Here is a 21770-nt window from a genome sequence, read left to right on the forward strand (position 1 = left end):
TAGATACTTCAATGTAAAGATTTTAAAACCATTTTACACTAATCATCAGGATATGGTTTAAAAAAAGAACAACAATGGTGAGATTTGGTCTTGAGAATAAATTTGTATTATATTGCAAAAATCTAATATTGCCATATTTTATTTTTCTGCGATAAATATTGCGATACAGTTTCACAAGACAGGACTATTTGATGGTTTTATAGGGAGCCTAACAATAGTGAGGTACAGCAACTAAATAATCACAATGCAATAAATGCTTTTCTTGCTTTGCTTTGTCTTGTTGCTAGTCCAAATATCTAAAAAAAAATCTTAGGCCAAGTAAAAATATTGTTTTGTTTTCAACCTAAGAAATAAGTCAAAATTAAAGAGTTTTTCATTAAAACAAGCTAAATTATCTGTCAATAGGGTAAGCAAAAGATATTTGGACTAGAAACAAGACAAAAATTCTGAGTAAGATTTTTTTTGGCATGAATCATATCTGTTCCATATAAAGACTGTAAGTAAATACAATACTGTGGTTTATGTTAACTATAATTCAGACTCGACATTGCATATCTTGCGATGTGACGATTGTGGGTGCGCACATTGTGATATCGATGCTGAAACGATATATTGTGCAGCCCTAATTTGCATTACAGTTACCTAATGTTTGGGTGTTCCACGTCATGTCCATTCAGAGGTCAAGAGTCTGAAAGGACGGTTTGCTGTGCAGCAGTGCACAGTCTACCACCACATCTGCTAATCTTATGTTTATGTTATTACCTTAATAGCAGGTCACGACACCCAAATGAAAGATCTCTATTGTAGTCTAAACCCTCTTGTTGGCTAGGGGACATCCTTCCATGTGTGTATATATACTTGTCAGAGAATAGGGCAAAAGTCACACGGTTAATGTTTGAACATTTGAAAAAAACAATAAATGCTTTAATTTATATTTAAAATATTAAAGTTGTATTTGTAGCTACAAGATGAGTTCAAAATCTACACTATATATAACATAGGAAGATATATGAAGGACTTGAATCTATAATTTATGACATTCTTTAAACAGTGCAGGTGACCAGCTACAGTCCAACTGTAAAATCAATATTCTATTGACAGTCTCTGCCTCTATAAAAGCAAATAATATGGCTGTTTGTGCAGTTTCTTGCAAATTACATGATGTTTGATGAGCATTACCAATTAAAATGCAGTGTATGGATCTTTTGGGGATCAAATTCCAAAGTATTGTGTTCGTGGATAGAAAAAGAATGCGCGTAAATCAAAAAATTGACATTGCGTATAAAATTATAACCCGCAAAAGCAGAAACTAAACGGCAAATAAGAATGTAAACATGTATTATATCAGTGGTTCTCAAACTTTTTTCATCAAGTACCACGTCAGAAAAAATGGCTCTTCAAGTACCACCATAATGATGAGGCAGATTAATTCCTATTATTAAGAATATTTATTATTGTCAGCCACTTTAATCATTATAAATAGTTGAACATTAACACTGTACTGTGCTTATAGGTACATAAATAAATAAATAAAAAGTCAACATTTAAAATGTGCTTTTAAAAGTTAATTAAAAATGGTAGGCTACTGTTCTTGAAGTAAAGAGAAAACTGCTTTACTTAAATGTAAAGTATTAACAAATAGTAACTTATTCATCAAAACATGGAAATTTAGCTTGAACCTCATAAACATAGGTTATATGTCATCATATTAATGTATAAACCATTTTTGATAAATTTTGAAATATGTGATGCATGTACACATAAAATATTTGTATATCTTTGAAATCGAAACATTTTAAATGATGAGGAATTACATTTTTAAATTAGAAATTAGATCTGCTTACTGCGCGTCCTTTACAGTACGTGTGTCAGAACAGTGAGTGATTATACACAGAATTACACTGCTTGACCAATTCATACATGATTTATCCATTCATACGTGAAGATTTTCCGTGATTTGAGATCTCATCTTAAGTGGACCGTGGAGTTTGTGTTAACCCCACACAGAGACTAACTTTAATTAGACTATATTCTAGCTCCAAGCTTCAAGCAAGGCAAAGTTGCTTGAGTCTATGTTCTGTGTCCTGCGACGTTTGAATTACATCCAGATAAAGTAGCCTAAATCTGAGGTAACAAATTAATCAAAAGCCATGCTGCTTTACAAAACAAATAACTTTATAAATCCAAAACACGCATAATTTTACACAACTACGAACACACATTTTTTAAACACATTTACCAATGATGCAGCATGCAGTAACCGAAATGGCAACACAACAGCACTGATCTGCAAAAGTGTGTGTCTAGCACGTAGCTGGTCCGCAAGCACTGCGGCCCTGTGCCAAAGCGGGTTGATTTTTAGCATCTGATGGCGCGATGAACGAAAGCAAACATAATAAGCACACTAATGTGATTGTATGCTTCAGGGAATAGCCGATGCTGATCACATCAGTGTATTCGACTGAGTCAAAGAATTAAAAGTTTTTTTTTCTTCCATTATTCAGTATTCCTTTGCGTACCACTTTGTGAACCACTGTTATATGAAGCCCCTGCGATCACGGACAGGTGTCTGACGTTACAGTATAAATGTTTATATTGATATGAATTCCCTGGAATCACAGACAGGTGTCTGAATTTACAATATATAATATTTATGTAATTCCCTGCGATCGTTGACAGGTGTCTATGCTATCTGAAACTCCTAGAAACAACTGCATTTGAGCAGCCACAAGGTGCATTGGAGTGAAGTCAACTCCCCCTTTGTCTGATTGGTTAGTGGAGCAACTGTGAATCTTGACTTGTGGACCAATAATGACACTGAAGCCCGCTCGTGACTTGATGAATGAAACTCGAATTGCAAATTAAAGGTGGGAACAGGAGCAAAGGGGAAAAGACATTAACACGCAAAACATTCAAATATAAGTATTGGAAAAACTGACTTTGTCTAAAGCGTAAATTTTGCATTTACGCTCATTAAATTTCAGTATGCTACTTGTTTCTTATTCTTTAGTTTATTACAGTTTCGTTTTCGCTTTTGTGCATTACATTATTACACGCAACATACATTTTTTGATTTACGCACATTATTTTTCTATCCGCGACCACAATACTTTAGGCAGGAATTTGATCCCATACTGTCCCTACCCACCATTTCCAATTAACAAAATTTACGTTTACACGTATGGAAGACAATTTAGTTCATCAAGTACACATTTGAACAATTTATTGTGCTAATATTGTTTTTTAATAACTTAAGCATCCCTCTCTCCCTGTGCACTCATCTGATGAAGAGGAAAAATGTGAATTATTATACTTCACTCTCTATATTCTGTATATCAAAAAATGTGTTAAAGTCAAAAGCGTACCATCACCAACACAACATCTTTCATATGTGGAATGTTAAGTGTCTGCTGTCATGAAGCAGAAAATCCCTTCATCTCTAAACTCTCTGCTCATTTTAGTTCCATTTTTCAATCTCATCTTATACTCCTCGTTCTGATTCAGGTGTCAGGGGGCTGATCCGCCTGACCCATCCTCCAGAATTCCCTATTACACAATCACCATTATGGAAGAAAAAAAGTATCAGCTGTCATGAGTCATTTTATTACTGCAGTGAAAACGACTGCACTAAAATCCCAGCAGATATTTTTTGATCATGCAAGCTGACCGTCGGGAGTGTTGACCTCATTCAGCTTCCACTGAAGTAAATTGAGGGGAGATAGAGAACATAATTCTCTCCAGATCGCATTGATCTGCTCTTCTCCAACATTCTTCAAGAACTCTGTGTCCATTTATGGTTAACTTAACAATTGAATGAGCTTTTTAGCCTGTGCCACGTTCCTCTTTTACTAGCCAAAGTATTACATTTTAAATTTGTTGTCCACATGTAATGCACTACATCATTTTTTGCTTTTAGTTATCATACTACCAAGTGCTCTTGTAGGTGTTTGTTGATGTGTGAAATGTTGTGTCTTTTTTTGCTAAAAATATTTTTTAAAAACCCGTCATTTACTTGGCAGGATGATATGCTTCAGGTGAAATCCCCCACAAACAATATGATGAGAGAGTTATCTGATGTTTGAGAATGTCATCATGGCAGTTTGTGCTGTTATTTTCAAACAGGGAAGGTAGTTTATCATGGCCATCTATCTTTTCATGTGATTCTCATGCCATGCCTCAACCTTTAGTCCCAGAGTGATACATGTGCTTGTGAAAAGCATATTTCACCATACAGCGCCACTCGGTCTTAAAACTCTGTTAGAGATAAGTCTTTTCTAGCTTTTCAAGTATGTTCTAAGAAAAATGTGACAGACAGTAAATAAGGGATAGCCTATAAAAAAACTTAATGCTTTTTTGTTGCCACAGGCAGATTCTCAAGAGCTGTAAATCTCCGGAGACTTTCATGAAACATGGCAAACACAGAAAGTTTAGGTTGCAACCTAAAAGTCCAGCCCGATCTCATGAGAAAACCTAACTATTTAATGTATTGTCAGAAAAGTGGCTAATTCAAACGAATTCATATGATTTAATTTATATAAAAGCATATAATTTTTAAAAGGAGGCATGCCTCCAAACTTAACCATCATTGGGGATGAGCAAATCATACTAAATATATGAATAAGATTGTACAAATACATACAAACTAGCCACTAACCCAAAAAGTTACAAATTGTGGTGGGATTGCACTGAAAGATCACCCCTATTCTTTATGGGAAGTGCCATGGGATTTTAAATGACCACAGAGAGTCAGGACGTCTCATCTAAAACACAGCACTCACTGATAGTGTCCCAATCCCTATACTGGGGCATCAGGACTCACACAGACCACTGCTGCTGAGCACCCCTGCTGACCTCACTAACATCACTTCCAACAGCAACCTAGTTTTCCCATGTGATCTCCCATCCACATACTAACCATACACAGCCCTGCTTAGCTTCAGTCTTGCGCATGTAGATATGGCTGAGACCATAAAAATATATTAAAAAAAACAACCAACCAGCTGTGAGGAGTATCACAATATCGCCAAGTTTAACTAAAACTTTTAGTATGTAAATCAACCAAGTTGCTCCTTTTGCCCTTTATCTCATAACAACACTACATGTTTATTTCTGTCAGAACACTACAGTTCCCAAGCCCTTTACAGCCATATAATTTCTTTAATGATTCTATACTAAATCAATAATAGCAATAAACATCAAATCAGAAATATTCATACATTCATTTATCATTTTCTTTTCGGCTTAGTCCCTTTATTAATCTGGGGTCGCCACAGCGGAATGAACCGCCAACTTATCCAGCATATGTTTTACGCAGCGGATGCCCTTCCAGCCACAACCCATCACTGGGAAACCCATACACACTCTTTCACACACATACATACACTATAAACAATTTAGCCTACCCAATTCACCTGTACTGCATGTCTTTGGACTTGTGGGGGAAACCGGACCACCCGGAACGCAGGGAGAACATGCAAACTCCACACAGAAACGCCAACTGACCTAGCCGAGGCTCGAACCAGCAACCTTCTTGCTGTGAGGCGACAGCACTACCTACTGCGTCACTGCGTTGCCCTCAGAAATATTCATATTATGATATTTGGCAGATCTTGTTTAATGTCAATGTCTTTAATCAATGTCTCTCTCAGTTGTTTCTGCATTCACTCATCCCATCAACACACTTCATGCTCAAATATTTCCAACAGCATCTAAAGTCAGCGTGAACGGAAGTTGCTGAGACTTTTATTTTAGTATGTTGATGTACTTCCAACTGAAATGCAATATTGAGTAGATGGTGGGGCTTTCTTTTTGTGCATCATTCACTCATAGCAAACTAATGGTAAAAGAGGCGTTGTTAAGAATATTGTGGCTAAAGCCTCCAAAATGATGTCACAGAGAAGGACTGCCACTCCAAATGCAGAAGCAAATGGTCAGAATTGGGTTAAAACAATTCTGTGGATTTACTTGGATGGATTAATTGTTCACCTAAAGAATAACAATGCGCGGTTGCAAAATAAACGTTGTACATTTAGATTTCAATCAGACTTTAGGCAGGTTTAGCCCTTCTTCATTAGACAGCATACAATTCAAATACAAATACATCAATAATGCATGATATAATTTCAAGAAGAAAAAATTAAATATTCTTCATTGATGAGATAAAAATAAAGAACTTTATAGTGCTGGAGCTTTAAGAGTCCACAAAAAAACAGAGAAATTCTTTTTATAAAACGTAAAGATTCTGCATCATTTCTTGGTCACTAATCGATCATCCTCACTGGTGATAATGAATGTGAACTTCTTTGTACTTGTCCTCCCTGTTTGGTCTCAAATTTTTGAACCTCACTGTTTGTACTTGGTTACACATATTGATGCAGTAAAGCCCCGTAGAGAACGAGTGACCTTTTAGTCCAGCACTGAATGTGGAGCAGCATATCAAAATATTTAACTTTCCACAGCACCCCTAAACCATCCTCACTGGTTACATAGAAAGATTTGGAAGGAAATCATCGATGGAAAACAGGTGAGGTGAAATAGCTGACTATACAATACTATCAAAACAAGATCTATGGTTTATTGGACCGGAGGATGGAACAAATGGTGTAGGGAAACAGTGGGTTGAGTTTTTGCAATTACTCCTTTTATTGGGCAAGTATGTGAACTATAGAACACCCGTAAAATACTTCTTTTACTATCTTATTCTCATACTTTTAGCATATTGTTGACAATGGGACACTATAAAAAGCGATTAGTTACTTTACTTTTAAAAAGTAGGCAAACTCATTGCCTTAAAAGCAACAAGTTGGTCTTACTTTTATAAAGTCAGTAAACCCATTGACTTAACTTTTATAATTATGCATATAGTTGGTTTACTTAATACAGTGGTCCCTCGCTATAACGCGGTTCACCTATTGCGGCCTCGCAGCTTCGAGGATTTTTTTTTGTGCAATCTGACAAGCTTATTTCTTTTTTTTTTTTAAAGAGTACATTGTGTTCTGCGTCCTCATTGGCTGTAGACCATTGCAAATGGGGTGCCACACCGGATGTGCTGCACCACGCATTTCAGAATTGTAAACATAGGTTTATATCAGGGTACGCACACAGGTGCCACAAGTCAGCGACTGTCCACGATGCCCAGCTACGACTCAGGACACTATTCATATTTTTGCTGCGGCATCTGAATAATTTTATTTTAAATAACATGCTAATGTGCACGTCCAGTGTGTGTTACTTCCAACTGTCATGTGTGCGGTGCGTCAGATGTGCGACCCCCTTAAGGATGGAGTCTGCTTTAGTTTTGTGGATCAGTGACTGCAGAAAAAAGAACATTGTTCTGGACGCCAACATTATCTGCACAAAAGCTAAAAAGCTTTATGAACCTTTTGCCGACAGTGATGAATGTTTGCACCTGACAATAGGTTTGATCTTTGGTTTAATCTTTGGTTTCATTCTATAATACTGGACTGGATTTTTGAAAGTTTGAACTTTGAGAGTGTTTAAACAAGAGAGAAATGTGTGAAAATGTAATGCCTATCTGAGAAAAGTGTACGAAGCGTGTACTGAGGGGTTTTACAGTCTTAAAACATTTATAATAATTATAAAAAAAATAAAGCTGACTACTTCGCAGATTATTTTTAGAACGTAACTCCTGCGAATAATGAGGGACCACTGTAATTATAATGCAAAAAGTTTGCTCTCTTTTTTTAAGTAGTCAACTACTTGCTTTTTACAGTGTAACAAGAGCTTAATGTGCTGGTTAAAGGTCCCATGAAGTGCTTTGAAGTATGCGTAATCTCAAATGAAACACAAAGAGAGGGTGGGACATAGTGCAGCTCCTTCCCTTTTTAAAAAACAGCCAATAGCGTTTTGTTTAATCATTACTCTGCCAGCGAGAGTGGTTGAGCTCAAGTGCATCAAATGAAAACCATCTTGAACGGGGCAGGGCATATTAGATACTAGAGCATTTGATTGTCTATAATTTGATGAGAAACTGAAGTATGAGGTGACATAAATAAAACCATTGATCCATTTAGGCGGAAGTGACAAACTACAAGCGTTACATGTTTATACCAGTTTTATATCTTCTAAACACGAATTTAGTCACTGCTTTGGAGCACACTAGCCAATAGATATCTTAAAAACTAACAATACTGATACTAACATCTAAAAAACTTTATTTAAAAAAAATTATTTTAAAATGCTAATTAAAAAGCTATAAATTGTTGAATTTTCCTAAAATATAGAATAGATCCAGGCCTCACTACTACAACAAAACATCACCAAAGTTTGATTTGTGCTGCGATCTCCCCCTTTTAAGTAAAAGTCAGAGGACGAAATATTGTGTTCCAAATAAGGTCTGAACTCTGGGATTATTAATAGTACTGTCAGAACTTTTTTAACAAATAAAAGTTGATCTAATCAGAGAGAATGAAGCTGTTGGACACTACTTTGAATGGTCATTACCATGTTCAGTCAGCCCAGCCATCTCTCAACAGTGCTTTATTACCAGCTCAAGCACCTCTGCATTCCTCAGAGGGGGCTCCTTATTATTACCCTGTCTTTCTATAAGACAGAGCCTTAAACAGATATGCATCAAATATTTAGAGAAGATCAGATTTTAGTGTGGATGCAGTGTTTGGAAAAGTCACCCATCATTTGACTAATTCGATTAATATCACATACATAAAGGGAACGCAATTACACACGTACGTCACCATTAGAAAAAGAAGTTATATAGCGCCCCCCTGTGGTTCTACAAGAAACAGGGATTAAATGTAGGATTTGAATTACAATAAAGCCCCCAGACCTGTTGACTTCACAGTAGTTGGATCCCATTGTGGGTCTACATTTTCCTATATTTGTTTATATATACTTGTTTATATATACTTATCTATACTTGTCGTATGTTTTAAAAGACAACATTGTCATTTACATGTGGTGACATTGAATGAATAAGTGATAAAAGACATTATAAACACAATGTAAATATATAAATAAGAATTTTTAGTTTAACCTTAATGAAACACATTTCACTTCATAGCATTCCCTTTTTATTGTGTGCACAAACTGGCTGATTTATAAGACAATTCATGCTAAAAAAATATAGAGTAGAAATGACATTGATTGGTTATGTATTTAGAAATGCATGGCTCAAAATGAGGCTTTCATGCATTAATAAAATAAACATGTAATACATTAATATTTCTGTATATAATAATGTCACCAGCAAAACAATTATAAACTATTGAAATATTGATTATATATGAGCAATATCACATTTGTAGCAGTGCGATGTGGCTGTATATCGGCACTGGTGGGAAGTATGGGTTGCCTTAGTGTCTGCTATGAGTGTGATATTGAGGGCGGCATATTCATGTTTATAAAAAAGAAAATGAAATTATTATTAGATTTTCTTCAGGCATTCCTTCACATCTGCAGCTGATGTCTCGACAACAGAAATTGTTACTCATTCACTAACGTCATTTTAGAGCTAGTATTTGAATAATTCTCTAGTGTAATATCTAAAGTGATGACAAAACAGGTGATTTTGCTCACATTTACAAGATTATGAGGCTGAACTGCATGAAATGCCATCAGTCTACAGAAATATCTCCCAGTATTTCTGGAGATCACAATATTACTATGGTATAAATACAGCACTACAACATACAAAAAAGACTTCAAAAAATTGACTTAGAAAGTCATTTACCAGTTTAATAATGATTTGATCGGCTGTAGTTTGAAATTACGCCGTTTTTATTCTCTAAGGGTTTATTATGCAGTCTCTGTCACCATCTTAGGGAAGAACATTGTCAACCATCTTTGCTCAGTAAGACAGACTAATGGCCGCTGATGCGCTGTCTCTCAGAAAAAATATTTTAAAATAGGCACTATCCTTATAAATAAACAGCACAGTTGCAATCTAAACAACTGCATTATCGACTAAAAAAGCCTCAAAAGTACATTATGTTGTCCAACAGAAGCAATATTTGTTAAACTGTAGAGTGTCCTCTGCTTGTGCTTTATGTGGGCGGGGTAATACATAAGGGTGAAGGGTGAAGAGGCGGTATGAGTGTTGTTACTGGGCGAATATCGCACGGCTATCAGTCAATCAGATTCAAGAACCAGACAGAACTGTTGTATAAATTATTATATAATATATTATTATACAATAATTTTTATACTAAAGAAATCTTGGAAGGCACCGTGCAGCCCCCAAATACTTATATATTTTTTAAATCTTTATACATTTATGCTCCATACATGTATTATACATGTTTTGCCTATTTGTTAGCAAGATGTTTTTAATCATTTAAAATATATATTGCTTTAGAACAATCACTTATTCTTTTATATATATCTTTCATATGCAAGTACATGTATGTTGTATAATTCGTACATAATATATCTATTACAGATTTAAACGATGGAATGAAATGATGGATTGTTTCACCCTTATTTTGACAATTTATTTTCACAAAGCTTATTTGAAACAAATTTGTACATTTTATTTGATCTAGAGGCAAACACTTGTGATCAATGTACGTTGTTACTTTACATTTCACATTTGTCATAATATTCCAACATATCTTTGATTAAAAATGTAAAGTTAAGTCTCATCACGTTACCAATTAACGTGTTTGTTGAAACTAGCTGTCTCAAAACATCTCTCTTGCACTAACCTAACTGATCTGTAATGCATCAATTTAGATCAGACATCTATTTAAAGCAGCTGAGATAATGAGCAGGCATTGGCAAGGAAATTCGGTGCTGTGGACTCTACTAAACAAACACTCGCTACTGATATCTTGCTGTCTAAAAAGACTTTCTTGGAGCTTTCAATTTCCACTTAATATTAATTCTGCTTGAGATCCAGGCTTTCAGGTCATTTCTGAATGTAGGTCAGTGCCATTTAGGAAACCACAAAAAGCTACTTTTCCCCATTGGTTATCGTAGCATGCCAGTCTTGCGCGACTGACCCACTTGAATTCTTTTGCTGTGTCATGCAGACCCTACACTTGCCACCCATTGGACACTGACCTTTATAATTTGCATAATATTTGTTATCTGCTGTCCTATTGGCTCCAGTGTTTAGGTCGCCTCCCAGAGGACCTCATGATTGCTGATTAGCGGGAGTTGGTGCCCGCGCTGTACAAGCTCATATTTCTCCCTCCTTGTGTTTATTAATAAATATAAACAGATTAAAAGTTGCCTGGGAGACCTGTGGCATATGTTTAAACTCGGTCAGAGAGGGGCCAGACTACCTCCGTCCTATTTTGAGCTTCAGTTTTGGTTACCAGCTCTTCAGTTTGGGTTCATTCCATGGTTATTGTCCTGGAACCTTGTTTTCTGGGTTGAGGTAAGTTGATGGATTTCTAACAGCTATTTCTCATAGGGTGTTAATTTCAGAATATTTACACTGGCACAGTATTGTAGCTCTAGCTATCACTTCCTACTCATTGCACAGTGTCTCTGTGGATTTTCTTTCACACTTTGTTTCTATTCTTGCCGATGGTTTCAAAGTTTGGAAAACTGGAGGAAATTGTAGCTAATAATCACCTCAAAACAACATATACAATACTAATATGTCTGCATGAGTAAACATGTTGAAGGAATGAGCAGTTGTCCATGTATGATGGAGGTTTTGAGATCATTGGCACTGCTGGAATGTGCTCTGTCTGTTCCTGCTGCCAGTTTCAGCAGCAGCTGCTCTCTGTACCATATCAAGACTAGCACAAGAAATGCCAGCTCAGATCAGAAGATAAAAAATGAGTACAAATGTTTAGTTATTTTACAGAAGCTTAGTAAATGAAACATAACATGTGATGCACTGGATTAACATACTCTAATAATCTTTTTTTGTGTTACTTCAGGGTTTCTACACCTTTTCCCAAGTCAAATTTAACCACTTTCCAGGTGCATTTTCAAACATTTTAGGCACTTTACAACTGTGGCAGATTACACACTCACTTACATAAACATTTATTTTCATTTCAAAGGGCACAGATAAAAAAAGACAGGCAGATAATGCTTTAAGCACTTTCCGCAGGCTCAAGAGTCTTTGTTTTATGCTAAAGCAAAGATATTTATTTAATTTAAATAGTTATTGTTACCTACAGTTACAGTCAGAATTATTAGCCACCTGAATTATTAGCCCCATGTTTGTTTTTCCCTAATTATTGTTCACCGGAGAGAAGATTTTTTTCAACACATTTCTAATCATAATAGTTTTAATAACTAATTTCTAATAACTGATTTATTTTATCTTTGCCATGATGACAGTAAATAATATTTTACTAGATATTTTTCAAAACACTTCTATACAGCTTAAAGTGACATTTAAAGGCTTAACTTAATTAGCTTAACTAGGCAGGTTAGGGTAATTAGGCAAGTTATTGTATAACGATGGTTTGTTCTGTAGACAGTCGAAAAAATATAAAGCTTAAAGGGACTAATAATTTTGACTTTAAAATGTTTTTTTAAAAAATTAAAAACTGCTTTTATTCTAGCGGGGAAAAAAAACCAAATAAGACTTTCTCCACTTTTTTTTCCAAAGGTGGTCTAATAATTCTGACTTCAACTGTATATAGTAAGATAAATTACTACGAAAGCAACACAATTACATCTTTAAGCACTTTATCAAAAATCTAACCACTTTTCAAAACACTTGATTATAATTTAAGCATTTTCAAGGGTTTCCAGCACCTGTAAAAACTTTGGTAATTTACATCTCTCTCTTTCTCGCGTATATATTTCGCAATTGTAGTGATTTTATATATGTAGAATACAATAGTAATTTTAAAAGTACATTTAAATGTATATGGAAAACGTTGTATTATTTTGATGCTTGACCAACAAAACAAAGGAGTTGTTAATTGAAGCTTTTTTGTAGAAACGTTGTTCATAATGTTAAGTGTGTTCATGATCAGTCAGCTGTTCGACAAGTTTATGCAGCTGTCCCTCAATGACGCATTAGCTTCATATTTCCTCTCACCATCCTTTGCATCACTTAGAAATAACACAAAGCACACTGTACAGACACTTAAAGGGCACCTATGGTAAAAAAATCTACTTTTTAAGCTGTTTGGACAGACATATGTGCAGGGATAGTATATAAACCGTCATATTGGGGTGATATAAACACACCCAGTACTTTTTTTCAATTTAACAACATAAAAACGGTGGACCAATTGGAGCGGTTTTCTGATCGACCGCAACTTGACATAGGAGTGCGGTCCCCAGCCCACCGAATTGATTGACAGCTGCGTATTAACCTGTACTGGTAGTCACGTGTATAATCATATCAACAAGACCAGACGTGCACAAAGCAACGGGGAATAAAAGGTCTGTTCAGTTTGCTAGGATCATCAATCATCATCAAATGTGATCAAGAGTGAGTTTTACACGTTTAAAATGTTTTAAAACAGAGCATGTGTGTAATGAATTACAGCGATTTACTTCAGCTTTACTTATCACCACAGCCGCGTGTCAGGACAATTATAAAAGAAGATGCTTCAATGTATGGAATAAAATCACTGTCATTAATATTTCGTGCGTAAATAAAATTCACACATCCGTAATTATAAAATCGTAAAGGAAAACGGAGCGTACTCGTAATTTTACGAGGCTACAATTCCAAAATCTGCGATTAGAACAGACACATATACGACATTTTGTTTTTCTGTTTGTTTATGACTGATAAATTTACGATGGGTGTACTTTACAAACACGAATTACAGTTTCACTACGGACACGAAGTCCTGATTACGAGTACGAATCAAACAGCGAGACTTCACTGTCAAAATTACGTCACCGCTTCCACAGGCATTAATAAACAAGCGAGAGTCATCGATCATAACGGCGCGCCTGCTGGACGTTCGAGCTTACACACACAGTCTCAGATAAGATTTCTGTTATTCCCTCTTTGAGAAATGTCCGCCATGAGCTGTAATAAAGGCTGAGACTCAATGAGGTCCTATTTCGCTGTGTTTCTTGGACATTTTACTGAATCAAAATTAAGAACGGGCCGAGGATAGAGAGCTAACAATGTCAGTTAACGTTACAGGCAGCGAGCGCAGAGTCTCTCAGTGAATCACTGAACGGTGTTTAACTATAACAGGACATCTGTTGATTAAGTCACCTTTTTTAAAGCCAGATCGAATATTGATCTATTATGTAATGAAGATATCAGCAAAAGGCAGTTTAAATATTTGAGGGTTTGTGCTCACCAGAAGTTTGTAACGTTAAACATTTATGAGACTATGAATCAAAATAAATAAATGTTAAATATGTGACCCCGGACCACAAAACCAGACATGAGGGGCAATCATCTGAAACAGACATGTCATCTGAAAGCTGAATAATTAAGCTCCTCGTTGATGTATGGAAAGGAGATGATATGTTCAGATATATATATATATATATATATATATATATATATATATATATATATATATATATATATATATATATATATATATATATATTTTATCTTATCTTTAAATTTGTACAAAGTAAGGTATTAGTAACTATTCATATAAATGTTTTTTATGTTATTTGTTATTATATGTTTGTTATATTACTTGATTAAACTATTAGTTACATTATACTGTATTACTATAATTAATAAAATATTACCATAAACATTTATATTACCATTTAGCCGTATACTATTCGGTGCGTTTCTCTCTTTCCGTGTGTGTTTGTTCTATATTGGTGATTGTTTAATTACCACATTATATTTTGCTTATTCTGGTTTATTTAAAGTTAATTAATTGATAAGAGTAAAACTTTTCTTTGTTTTATCTACCTATACTGGATAAATCTGTCTAATTTAATTTGTGTTCTCTGGTGATCTTAGAGTATTTTAGAGTTATTTAAACAGTTGAAAAAGGTTACTTAATCAACAGATGTCCTGTTATAGTTAAACACCGTTCAGTGATTCACTGAGAGACTCTGCGCTCGCTGCCTGTAACGTTAACTGACATTGTTAGCTCTCTGTCCTCGGCCCGTTCTTAAATTTTGATTCAGTAAAATGTCCAAGAAACACAGCGAAATAGGACCTCATTGAGTCTCAGCCTTTATTACAGCTCATGGCGGACATTTCTCAAAGAGGGAATAACAGAAATCTTATCTGACACGGTGTGTGTAAGCTCGAACGTCCAGCAGGCGCGCCGTTATGATCGATGACTCTCGCTTGTTTAGTAATGCCTGTGGAAGCGGTGACGTAATTTTGACAGTGAAGTCTCGCTGTTTGATTCGTACTCGTAATCAGGACTTCGTGTCCGTAGTGAAACTGTAATTCGTGTTTGTAAAGTACACCCATCGTAAATTTATCAGTCATAAACAAACAGAAAAACAAAATGTCATATATGTGTCTGTTCTAATCGCAGATTTTGGAATTGTAGCCTCGTAAAATTACGAGTACGCTCCGTTTTCCTTTACGATTTTATAATTACGGATGCGTGAATTTTATTTACGCACGAAATATTAATGACAGTGATTTTATTCCATACAATCCCGGTTTGTGGACGTTAAATCTGATAATATTAACCTGTATCCTGTCCCATATGCGTGGAAAAAGAGTGCAAAGGTAAACGAGCGTGCTGTCTGTGTGTGTGTGCCTGTCTGCGCTGCAATGTGTGTGTGTGTGTGTGTGTGTGTATCTGTATGCGTGCGCGTGAACTTTGTAACGACATTGTGTGTGACTCATCATTGCAAATCAACAACAAATGCATCAAATACTCATTGGTAAAGTTCTTACTGTAGCATTTCTCACAAACGCTACGTGAGAGCAGCTTCCTTTATGTCTGTCTGTTGACTCAATCTGCCGAGGGAGGAGATTAAGGCACGCAGAAACAGTGAGCGGGGAGGACTAGCCTTAAAGGTGCAGTACAACAAAACCGCCACCTGATTAAAAAAGGTACAAAAAAGAAACTTATGACAGGTATAATAATAAATCTAATGGGTGTTTTGAGCTGAAACTTTACAGACACATTCTGGAGACACAAAAGACTTATATTAAATCTGAAAAAAGGGGTAACCTAGGTGCCCTTTAAAGTCTAAAATGAACTCAATCACCAACCACAAGAATGTTAATTTAGTGACCAATGTGTAATAAATAGACCTAATCACTAACCACAAGAATGTTGTTAACAGAGATCAATGTTTCCCACTTTGTTACATTAAACAGGTATTCACGTATTGTTCAGTTTGTAGGGCAGCACATAAAATGGAGGATCAAGAAATGAACTGTGAGCAAGGTAATGGAGCTCTATCAAAGACGGAAAGAAAGTTTGAACCATTGTTTATTGAAGAAGATGAGGACTATTTTGAAGACTGCATGGAAGAGATCGAGGCTGCTTTAACTCTTCCTGGAGAGTCCTTGCCTTATTCACAAAAATGCAGAGAAGCTTTGCAAGCTAAGTTTAATGGACTTATGCAACATATGTTGATGCAGTTGGATGTTTTTGAGGCAGCCCATCCAACCATATCTGCACCACTGGAATTACTTTCAGAAACACAGGACGAAATGGACAAGAATGGATTTGCAAAAGCATTTCAGTTTGTAGAGATGAGCATTCCAGAGAAAAAAACATCTGTCTTGGAGGTTGAAAATGATGCTGTAGATACTCTTATTGATGCAAGGCCAGAGTTGTCGGCCACCATGGAGATACAACAGCTCAGAGAAGCATTTGAGAGCTGCATTCAGGAGGTGAGCCAGCTGGAGCACAGAAGGGATGATTTGGTTCAGGAGCTTCTGGAGCTTGAGGAGCCAATGGCCCAGGAGCTAAAAACGGTCAGAGAAACTCTTGGGGAGGAACAAGCCCTTCTGTCCAAGGTCAGACTGGAGAGACAGAGGCTGCAGGAAGAGACTCAAAAGACTAAAAGACACCTGTTTAGAGCAGCCCGAGACTGTGCACAGAGACACCTAGAGCTTAAATTACAACAGAAGGAGGTGGAGCAGCTCAACCAAGCTCAGGTAGTACTGAATAAACCTGACTCTTATTTGAACTACTACAGAAAAGATGGATCCTACTAAAAGTTAGCTGTATTTAAGTGAACCATGAGTTTTATTACAACTATAAGGTGGATTTACTAGTATAGTTTGCAACTTTGTAGCAGAAAAACACCAGACTCTGTAGCCAGGTATTGGTTGTATCTTTCAGCACATGGTGTTCAATCCTGCTCCTTGTGGACAAACAGTATGCAGAGTTAAGTTTCAACTAGTTCCAATATGGTAGTTTGGTAGTCTAGTAGTTTCTGGTAAGTCAAGGAAATCGAAACCTTGATAAGCCGATTTTAATATATTTAACTGAGTTGGAGGACAGCTCTACGAAACAGTGGTCCTACAGGAACAAATAGGAACAATCCCTGGTTATAAATTTCTTGTTCAATGGGCAACTTCAGTCTTGGAGGAACACCGTCCAGACAGTGCCATCCTGAAAATATAAAAATTATAAACCGTGAAAGGAAGTTGCCCCGTTGGAGCAGGTTTGGACACCCCGTTTTATCCCATTTTTGCAGCAACAACCAATGTTTCTTGCCAAATTTGTTAATTAGAGTTGATTGCATATGATTATTTTAATATGGCATAAGTTAAGTTACTCTAACCCATGTATACCCCAAACCTGTGACTAGGAGGAGCTAAAGACCCTTGCTGATAAGTTGTCTGAGGAAATCTGCACAATTCATTCAGATCACCAAAGCTACATGCAGGAACTGCAAAAACAGCAGAGCATCACTCAAGAATCCAGCAAGAGGAAAACCCGCTCTTATGCGAGTCAAGGGCGACGAGCCTCTTGTGACCTCCAGCAGTACCTGCAGGGCGGGATCAAAGCTCTGGAATTGTTTTATGAGCCCCGGTTAATGTCCCTGCTGAAGAGACAGGAGGTCGCTGTGGAGGCCCTCGGGAAGGCTAAAGAGCAGTGCCTGGAGCTGAAGACTCAGTTAGGACCACTGAGAGAAGAGAAACAGAGGCTGAAACTACAGAAGATTTGTCTGGAGGAGAGAATCGGACTAATGGAGAGACAGAGGGTTGAAAATGTGGAACAATATCGGGTACTTAACTTTCATTAAGTTTTAATGACTGCATGTTTGTATGGTTTTGATGATCTTATGCGTTTTCATTTAGGAGACAGTTGATATATTGGAGGAGACCATCAGAGAAATGAAAACTGAGCTCAAGATCCAGACCAAGAAGAGAGAAGAACTGGAGATGTTGAAGAACAGCATGGCCAAAGAGCTGTTACTCTACAGGCAAGTGCTGTGCACTTTTTCCAAAAGATTTTTTGTTCCTTATTACATACTTCAAAGTAATTTAAGGAATGAATATTACACCATGTACAAATTAAGTGATAAAATCTCTATGATGCAATCATGACCTAATAAGCTGCAACAAGATGGTTGTTATAGTTCCACAATTTGTGGATTCCCCATACAAAAGAGGAAGTTAATTTAAGTGTGCTATTGGTATGTTATAGGAATATATTTAAAATTACACTTAATTATAGTTGACTCATACAGACAGAAAACCCAAGCACATATGGCCTATGATTGTACTAAAAAAAATTATCATGAAAGCATACTAAAAGAACAATTATGCTTATAAGCATGTTTATTTTAAGTATAATATGGCAATTTTCACACAGCAATTACCCACACAGAACCAGATGATTGGCTGATTTACAGACAATTTTAAGAGCATTGACTTACTTCATACTGGCTTTTATAAGCCATTTACAGAAGATTGACAGATCTTAATTTTTCTCTGCAACTCTCACATGGTTGCCCACTGAAGCTAAGCAGGGCTGCGGAAAGTCAGTACCTGGGTGGGAGACCACATGGGAAAGCTAGGTTGTTGCCGGAAGTGGTGTTATAGAGGCTAGCACGGGCGCTCTACCTGTGGTCTGTGTGGGTCCTGACGCACCAGTATAATGCTGGGGACTCTATAACTCTCAGGCCCCGTTTACACTAATGCAATTTAGTTTTAAAACACACAAGTTTTGCTACAGTTACGCCGTCCATCCACACCATGCCAAGGTTTTCGAGCGCTGAAAACAGAGCGTTTTGGAAACGCTGGAGAGGCTGTTTCATCCTAAAACGCTGCTGCTCCCTCTCAGTGTGGATGGGGGAAAACTGAGACATCTGAAAACTGAGGCGAGGCTGCAGACATTCGCCTTTGGGGCTTTTCCTCAATTTTAAGTAGCCTACACACTGTTCAATCCTGCCTACTCTCCTTGTAAGTTCAGACTTCGCAAGTTTGATATGGAAAACAGACTCCCGAGGACATGTTGGGAAAATCTTCTAAGGGAACAGGGTACTTTATAACCTTATTCACATCATCCTGGATTCGTACGATGTTAATCCTAACAATAAAACGAAAACATGATATAAGGAACTTCTATTTTCATTTTGATATTAACAACTTAACAGACAGCAGAAATGTTGAGGTGTCGTGCTGCACATATGAGCATCATCTTCACTGTATGAATATTTATAAAAAAACGGAGCCTATAACATTACTGCCTCCTTTCATTTTCATTGAAAATACGAAACATACCCTCTCTTTTGCTGAATATCAGTTTCAATAATCAATAATGGCCATTAGAAAAGTATAACGAACATTAAGTTTGTATAGGAAATAAAGGCAAACAATCAGTCAATATACAGAAGGTATGTGGTTACATTAATTATTAACTTATCTTTGCCCTCAGCCAAAACACGTTACCTGAGAAAAAGTAATAGATTCAAAAGACCAAAGTTGGGGAATATGTTGTAAGATATAGACAACAAGATGAATTAAATATCACATTCAACAAATATAGTGAGATTTGATCCAGCGGTAGATCCTTGATGAACAGTCCAATGAGCACAGCTCTCATATGGCTAGATATGCTTCAGCGCATTCCAGTGTGTGTGTGTGTGTGTGTGTGTGTGTGTGTGCGTGGTCACGTGATGTGCGTTTTCAGTGGTTTGGTGTAGAAGGAGAGTTGTTCAGAAACGCTCGGTTAAACGCTAGGTGGACATGGATCATTTTCATTCTAAAACGCCGTTTTAAAATGAAAACGCATTAGTGTAAACGGGGCCTCAGTGAGCGCCGTCTTTCAGATGAGACGTTAAATCCAAGGTCCCGACTCTCTGTGGTCATTAAAAATCCCATTACGTCCTTTGAAAAAGAGTAAGGGTTTAACCATGGCATCCTGGTCAAATTTACCAACTGGCCTTCATGGCCTCCTAACCATCCCCATATCATAATTCGCCTCATCACTCTGTCTCCTCTCCACCAATCAGCTGGTGTGTGGTGTGCAGTCTCACGCAATATGGCTGCAGTCACGTCATCCAAGTGGTTTCTGCACACTGGTGGTGAATGAGGAGATTTCCCCTAATGTGTAAAGCACTTTCAGTGTCTAGAAAAGCACTATATAAATGTAAGGAATTATTATTATTATTATTATTATTATTATTATTATTAAGTACGCATATAGGAAATTACTCCAAGCCTACTTAAAGCAGTTAAAGCAAGACACTGAGTTTCTGATTTCTGTGTGCACGTTATGCTGATAATATCGTAAGAGCATATCATAAGATTGTGTCAATATCATGTCATGCATTCACAATGAGAAAGAGAATCTGAAAACTTAATGTGTAAATAGTCTAGTTCTTTTAATTTATTCACCACAAAATCACATTTGCACCTCTATTGTTTTCCAGAGAGAGTGTAGAGGAGTCCTGCAAGCAAGACAACGTTGTTGTGGTGGAGAAAACCTAATTAACTAATGTTTGTTTCATTGAAAATCTTTTTTATTTATGTAAAATGCTTTTGATATATCGTTTTCATAGTTGAAGCCAAACTGCCTGTCTTCTATATCATTACTGTCACCAAAACAATAACTACAATATACTGCAAACACACATCAATGCAATCTGCAAAGGTCAAATCAGATTTTACAAAGCACTCTAAACACCAGGACCAAGTATGTTAGAGATCCAGATCTTTATCTGACAAAGTTACACAACTAAGACTGTTCTAAATAGACTGTTTTTGTCAGTTGTGTATAAGAGAGAAAAAAGTCTTATATCCAGTGGTGCCAGTGAATTAAAAAGCTTCTTTTATGAGTAAGTAAAGAGGGCAAAACAAAGACTTATTTGGGCACTGTAAGAGAGCTTTATAAACATACCGACAGCATGATGGTGAGTACATTTACTACTAAGTACAAGGAGAAGATTTATGAAGTGCTTTGTTTATTTAATGTGTCCTGTTAATATAATTTGAGATAAACATGTAAGAATTAGAATTTATGTTTATGTGAATTGTACTTGCAGATAGAGTTTAATTACACAAACTTTTTGCATGTTTTGTAAGATAGCATAAGAGGTTATTTTAAGTAATTTTGCAGAACTTTTAAATCATATAATCTTACAAATTACAAAAAAATAAAGGGTGTTTTGTTGAGGAACCACGTCTTGTGTTCTTTTATTTACTCTTATGTGTGAAAATATTCATTAAACTATTTTAGGTGATTTTATTTTTAAGCAATGCTAACTTTTTTTTGGAAATATGCTCATTTTACAACCTAGAGTTGAACAACAGTTGAGTTTTACTACTTTTGTATCCATTCAACCAATCTCCAGGTCTGGCGGGAGCCCTTTAACTTAGCTTAGCATAGATAATTTAATAGAATTAGACCATTAGCAACTCATTCAAAATTTTATAATATTATTGCTCTTGCTGCAGTCATGGTACGGAAGCAACGTTCCTTGATTATTAT

General features: G+C 36.3%; 1 protein-coding gene across 2 annotated transcripts; it reads left to right on the top strand.

Moving 5' to 3' along the window:
• Window positions 1–11203: 11203 nt before the first annotated feature.
• sync (syncoilin, intermediate filament protein) lies at window positions 11204–19440 on the top strand. 2 transcript variants are annotated; one of them, XM_056480405.1, is made up of 4 exons: window positions 11204–11359; window positions 16193–16981; window positions 17641–18060; window positions 18134–19440. In XM_056480405.1, exons 1-4 carry the CDS (start codon window positions 11231–11233, stop codon window positions 18380–18382), a joined length of 1587 nt encoding a protein of 528 aa, XP_056336380.1. In that variant the 5' UTR covers window positions 11204–11230; the 3' UTR covers window positions 18383–19440. The 2 variants fall into 2 exon arrangements, with proteins under 2 accessions (XP_056336380.1, XP_056336381.1); XM_056480406.1 differs by having other exon boundaries at window positions 11268–11359; window positions 16212–16981.
• Window positions 19441–21770: the final 2330 nt, after the last annotated feature.

This window comes from Danio aesculapii, chromosome 19 (genome assembly GCF_903798145.1).
Source record: "Danio aesculapii chromosome 19, fDanAes4.1, whole genome shotgun sequence".
In the NCBI taxonomy this organism is placed as follows: Eukaryota; Metazoa; Chordata; class Actinopteri; order Cypriniformes; family Danionidae; genus Danio; species Danio aesculapii.

Coding starts and splice junctions, on each gene's coding strand:
- sync (XM_056480405.1), top strand. CDS start 11,231: ATGTTTAAACTCGGTCAGAGAGGGGCCAGACTACCTCCGTCCTATTTT. Junction 11,360..16,192: donor ACCTTGTTTTCTGGGTTGAG/GTAAGTTGATGG, acceptor TACATTAAACAG/GTATTCACGTATTGTTCAGT. Junction 18,061..18,133: donor AAAATGTGGAACAATATCGG/GTACTTAACTTT, acceptor GTTTTCATTTAG/GAGACAGTTGATATATTGGA.